This window comes from Canis lupus, chromosome 15, assembly GCF_003254725.2.
Source record: "Canis lupus dingo isolate Sandy chromosome 15, ASM325472v2, whole genome shotgun sequence".
In the NCBI taxonomy this organism is placed as follows: Eukaryota; Metazoa; Chordata; class Mammalia; order Carnivora; family Canidae; genus Canis; species Canis lupus.
The window spans coordinates 45,007,068-45,013,067 of record NC_064257.1 but is presented as its reverse complement, the minus strand read 5'-3'; the positions used below and the strand labels follow the sequence as shown (position 1 = coordinate 45,013,067).

Here is a 6,000-nt window from a genome sequence, read left to right as displayed (position 1 = left end):
AATCCTTCAGTGACTCCCCACAGTATTAATAAAATCTGAATCCTTGACCATGACACACACATGATCTGTACCCTGGCTAGTTCTCTCTACCCTTCCCACATCACTCTCCCTTCGCTGACTCATCTAGCTACCCTGGTCTTTGAATGCCATGGTGTCAAGCTCTTCCTCGCTGAGCAATAGCTTTCTCCCACCTGCCTGCTCATCCTTCTGATCTCAGGAGGCCTCCCTCAATCTAGATTATTCACAACATCCTGTTCCTTTCTGATAGCAATTTGTAATTACATGTTTGATTACATCTGTTTCCTCTACTAGATTATAAACTCCTGAGGGCAGGTTTTGTCTTCTTTTGTTCAAAACTGTATGCACAACACTGACACATGCTGGCACATAGTGGAGGCCATTATATATTTGTTCAATAAACAAACCTAATATTCATTGAACAAAGAGCATTTATCATGTGTCTTTTAGAGAAATGTGCTTTCACATGTACATTTTCACTGGGATGATGTCAGGTGAAGTGGCAGGAGTAAAATAGAAATAAAACTAAGGTAAAGCAACAGAGGAAAGGAAAAATGACAGGAAAAATGAATGAAAGAGAAGAGTGATAGAATTATCGAAGAAAGAAAGGGCAGGAAAGGACCTTGTAGTGGGTTGAATGGTGGGCACACCAAAAATAGGTCCACATCAAAGCCCTGGAACCTATGAATGATTCCATTTCTAGCTTTCTAGAGTTGCCAGAACAAAGTACCACAAACTGGGTGGCTTGAAACCACAAAAATTTATTCTTCCACAGTTGAGGCCAAAATTCTGGTATCAAGATGTTAGCAGGGTTGATTCCTTCTGGGGGCTTTGAAGGAAAAATCTGTTTTATGTCTACCTCCCAGCTTCTGGTGGCTGTTTCCAAGGCAGAATCCTTGGCATTCCTCAGCTTGTGGACACATCACTCCAATCTTCTGCTTCCATCTTCATATAACTTTCTCCTCCTCGTGTCTCTTTCGTGTGTTACCATATGTCCTTTTTTTTAAAAAAAGATTTTATTCATTTATTATGAGAGACACAGGGAGAGAGGGAGAGAGAGGCAGAGATATAGGCAGAGGGAGAAGCAGGCTCCATGCAGGAAACCCGACGCGGGACTCGATCCTGGGTCTCCAGGATCAGGCCCTGGGCTGAAGGCAGGTGCCAAACCGCTGAGCCACCCGGGCTGCCCAGCCACATGTCCTTCTAATAAGGACACTGGTCACTGGATTTGGGACCCATCTTAATCCAGTATGACTTCCATTTATTACATCTGCAAGACTCAATTTCAAATACGATCACATTCAGAGATTCCAGGTGCACATAAATATTTGGGGGGACATATTCAACAGAGTTGAGTCACCTAGTTTGGGAAAAGGATATTTGCAGGTGTAATTAAGGATCTTAAAATGAGATCATTCTGGATTATCTGGGTGGGCCCTAAATCCAATGACAAATGTCTTTATAGGAGACACACAGAAGACACGGACAGAAGAGAGGAGCCAATATGAAGACAGATGCAGAGACTGGAGTGATGTGGCTATTAGCCAGACACACAGAGGAGAAGATGATGTGAAGATGAGGGGCAGAGATGGGAGTGATGTGGCCATAAGGCAAGAAAGCCAAATTATGCCAACAACCACCAGAAGCTGGAAGAAGCAGGCAAAGATTCTCTCTCTAGAGTCTCCAGAGGAAATATGGCCTTGCCAGCACCTTGACTTTGGGCTTTTGGTTTACAGAGATACAATAAACCAGATTTGCTAATTTTAAGGCATCTAATTTTAGGTATTTGTTAGGGTAGCCATGGGAAACTAATAGAGGTCTTACAGTAAGGATAGAAATCGCAGCACACTGTATTTCCCTTTAAGTACCAGTGAAACAAAAAACCTTTCCATGAGTTTCCTTGCAAACAGCCATAAAATTAAACTGGCTCAATTCTCTGTAAGTATAATGTTTAATGATTTTTTTTTTAAATACAAGAGCATACCTTCAATGACTGAAACATAGGAATCTTTAACCTACTAAGAAATTATTCTAAGAAAATAATTGTGTTGTAAACGATCTTTCATCTCCACTTATCTGGTGACTGCTTGATAATTAACATCAGATTTTATCACATCTCTTGTGCTTTCTTTTCTATTTTCAGCTTAAGTTGTTTAATGTCATGTGTCTTCCTATTAAGTTCTTTTTATCTTGACTTCTTGTCATTCTGCCTAATATATAATTAGATGAGACTCCATACTGTGTGACCTACAACTGGTAGCATAACTGCAAAAACTGCCTTAGTTTTTGGATAGCAAGTCATGTCATCAAGATAAAGCTAAATAAGTAGAGGAAATTACCAAATGAGTCTCTTTCAATCTCTGAATATTCAAATTCAAAATTAGAGTCTGGCATCACTGAGCAATCCTAGAAGTCTCTTCCAAACCTGAGGTTCCATAGTTACCCATTTAAGTCATAGACGCCACACTGCTTCAAAATGTCAGATAGTATTTTATTTGCTCATGTATTTCAGAGCATACCACAGAGATGTTGAAGCTCCTGCTGGGTCTAGGAGGGAAAAGTCCATTCAGAAATGATCAGTGTCTTCCTCAATTTCTTTCAGAAGTGTTCTATAGTTTTTAGGGTATAGATCCTTTACCTCTTTGGTTAGGTTTATTCCTAGGTATCTTATGCTTTTGGGTGCAATTGTAAATGGGATTGACTCCTTAATTTCTCTTTCTTCAGTCTCATTGTTAGTGTATAGAAATGCCATTGATTTCTGGGCATTGATTTTGTATCCTGCCACGCTACCAAATTGCTGTATGAGTTCTAGCAATCTTAGGGTGGAAGCTTTGAGGAAGACACAAAGAGATGGAAAAATATTCCATGCTCATGGATTGGCAGAATTAATATTGTGAAAATGTCAATGTTACCCAGGGCAATATACACGTTTAATGCAATCCCTATCAAAATACCATGGACTTTCTTCAGAGAGTTAGAACAAATTATTTTAAGATTTGTGTGGAATCAGAAAAGACCCCGAATAGCCAGGGGAATTTTAAAAAAGAAAACCATAGCTGGGGGCATCACAATGCCAGATTTCAGGTTGTACTACAAAGCTGTGGTCATCAAGACAGTGTGGTACTGGCACAAAAACAGACACATAGATCAGTGGAACAGAATAGAGAATCCAGAAGTGGACCCTGAACTTTATGGGCAACTAATATTCGATAAAGGAGGAAAGACTATCCATTGGAAGAAAGACAGTCTCTTCAATAAATGGTGCTGGGAAAATTGGAATCCACATGCAGAAGAATGAAACTAGACCACTCTCTTTCACCATACACAAAGATAAACTCAAAATGGATGAAAGATCTAAATGTGAGACAAGATTCCAACAAAATCCTAGCGGAGAACACAGGCAACACCCTTTTTGAACTCGGCCATAGTAACTTCTTGCAAGATACATCCACGAAGGCAAAAGAAACAAAAGCAAAAATGAACTATTGGGACTTCATCAAGATAAGAAGCTTTTGCACAGCAAAGGATACAGTCAACAAAACTAAAAGACAACCTACAGGATGGGAGAAGATATTTGCAAATGACCTATCATATAAAGGGCTAGTTTCCAAGATCTCTAAAGAACTTCTTAAACTTAACACCAAAGAAACAAACAATCCAATCATGAAATGGGCAAAAGACATGAAGAGAAATCTCACAGAGGAAGACATAGACATGGCCAACATGCACATGAGAAAATGCTCTGCATCACTTGCCATCAGGGAAATACAAATCAAAACCACAATGAGATACCACCTCACACCAGTGAGAATGGGGAAAATTAACAAGGCAGGAAACCACAAATGTTGGAGAGGATGCGGAGAAAAGGGAACCCTCTTGCACTGTTGGTGGGAATGTGAACTGGTGCAGCCACTCTGGGAAACTGTGTGGAGGTTCCTCAAAGACTTAAAAATAGACCTGCCCTACGACCCAGCAATTGCACTGCTGGGGATTTACCCCAAAGATACAGACACAGTGAAACACCAGGGCACCTGCACCCCGATGTTTCTAGCAGCAATGGCCACGATAGCCAAGCTGTGGAAGGAGCCTCTACCCACCATTTACATTGATGTGGATGGAACTGGAGGGTATTATGCTGAGTGAAGTAAGTCAATCGGAGAAGGACAAACAGTGTTATGTTCTCATTCATTTGGGGAATATAAATAATAGTGAAAGGGAATAAAGAGGAAAGGAGAAAAAATGAGTGGGAAGTATCAGAAAGGGAGACAGAACATGAAGACTCCTAACTCTGGGAAACGAACTAGGGGTGGTGGAAGGGGAGGAGGGTGGGGGGTGGGGGTGAATGGGTGACGGGCACTGAGGGGGGCACTTGACGGGATGAGCACTGGGTGTTATTCTGTATGTTGGCAAATTGAACACCAATAAAAAATAAATTTAGTATTAAAAAAGAAAAGAAACGATCAGGGTCACTGGTTGCCAGAAAACACCTCAAGGGAGAAACTGGGGGACGCAGAGGATTCAGGAGGGCCGATGAAAGGCGGGAGCTCCCCTCTATTCAGTTCCTCATTTCTGCCTTGGGGTCCCCGGCCCCCTTCCCACAGGTGTCCTGTGCTTGGGTGGGCGAGCCCCGAGGGTCACGCGCGAGTGCACTGGCGCATCCTCCAGACTGCCCTGCTCATCCTTAGCCTCGCTGGGAGGGCGCTTGAGCACCCACCAGTGCCGCCAAGGAAAACGCGGTCCCCGGTTTCCGGGAGGAGACCGAAACCCCGCAGACCTCCCCGCGCCCTGGGGCCAGCGTGGGCTCGGGGGCTCGTGGGCTCGGGGTTCGGGGCCGGCGTCCCACCCGCGAGGCACCGCGCTGCGCCCGCCCGCCCTCCCGGAGGCACGGGACGCTGGAAGGCACGGGTCCTGCGGACGTGGGCGGCGGCTGGACGCCGAATTTTCAACCCACCCTCGGGGCTAAAACTCCCCGAAAGAAGGAGCCGATCCCCGGCGCGGACCTGGGAGCGCCTCTAACTCCGGGGCTCCCGCCGAGAACCCGGAGACCAACGGCGGCCTCCCCTTCCCCCCGCGCACACGTCAGCGCCGGCGTCGGGGAAGCGTCGTAATGCCCCGAAGAGGCGCGCCAGCGAAAAACACCCTGCACCCGCCGCCGCGGCAGCCAACCGAGACCCCCCCCCCCCCCCCCCGGAGCGCATGCCAGCCTTTCCCGTAAGTTCGTGGCGGAGCAAAAGAAAGTTTCTTCGTGGATGTGCTTCGGGGGCGCGGCAGCGGAGCCTAAAGGTTTGTCGGAGCGGGACCCTCAATAAGGCCGGGTGGCTGTGAAGCCTAACGTCGCTCCAAGCACCAGTCACTCCCAGTAAGGTTCCGCAGGTCCCGGCGGTGGCGACCCGGCAGCCAGCTCCCCTCATCTGATCGCCTGCGCCCGCCGACCCGGCCCGAGGGTCCGCTTCAGAGCGTCTGCGCTCGGGAGGCGCGGCCAGAGCGGCCGTGGTGCGGGCGCGTCTACTGTGAGGCGCGTGGTAGTGATGGCGGCGCTCAGCGAGACTTTCCTGTCACTGGATACTACTACTCCCAGCCCTCCTCTAAGCCGCCGGAGCAACCCCCTGGTCTGTAGTTTACAAGTGGCAATTTGACTCGCTCCGCTGCATGTCTGGAGGGACCGTGGAAAGTGTGGAGACGCCCCGGGGATTAAGCGATCGCAGCTTAAAAAGAAAAAAAGCCAAACAAATAAACAAAACCCACCCACCCTAGGAAACATGAGGCTGCTGGAGAGAATGAGGAAAGAATGGTTCATGATTGGAATAGTGCTGGCGATCGCCGGAGCCAAGCTGGAGCCATCCGTGGGGGTGAACGGGGGTAAGTGCTCCACCGCGAGTCCCACTTCACAACTAATTTTCGAGTCTGGGAAAGGAGGGGAAACCCTAATCGGGAAGCGGCGGCTTCCCTCAAGGGCGCGGACCAGCTCGGGGTGTCCTTTGG

General features: G+C 47.0%; 1 protein-coding gene and 1 long non-coding RNA gene across 22 annotated transcripts in view; one reads left to right on the top strand and one right to left on the bottom strand.

Moving 5' to 3' along the window:
• Positions 1-759: 759 nt before the first annotated feature.
• On the bottom strand, positions 760-5,106 carry LOC118350673 (uncharacterized). Its single transcript, XR_004804920.1, has 2 exons — positions 4,970-5,106; positions 760-1,014 (listed from the first exon to the last, which is right to left on the bottom strand). It is a non-coding gene; the product is annotated as an uncharacterized LOC118350673 (long non-coding RNA).
• A 139-nt stretch (positions 5,107-5,245) lies between these two features.
• SLC10A7 (solute carrier family 10 member 7) overlaps positions 5,246-6,000 on the top strand; it is a 242,850-nt gene continuing 242,095 nt past the window's right edge. For 4 of the 21 annotated variants that reach the window (XR_007402311.1, XR_003133440.3, XM_035698731.2 and 1 more), the window contains exon 1: positions 5,256-5,877. Coding sequence is in view for 13 of the 21 variants with exons in the window: in XM_035698731.2 (XP_035554624.1) it covers positions 5,778-5,877 (100 nt within the window). In the remaining 8 variants the exon portion in view is untranslated. Of the gene's footprint in view, positions 5,878-6,000 lie in introns of all 21 variants that reach the window. The other 17 variants (XR_004804912.2, XM_035698737.2, XM_035698736.2 and 14 more) reach the window with 11 other exon arrangements.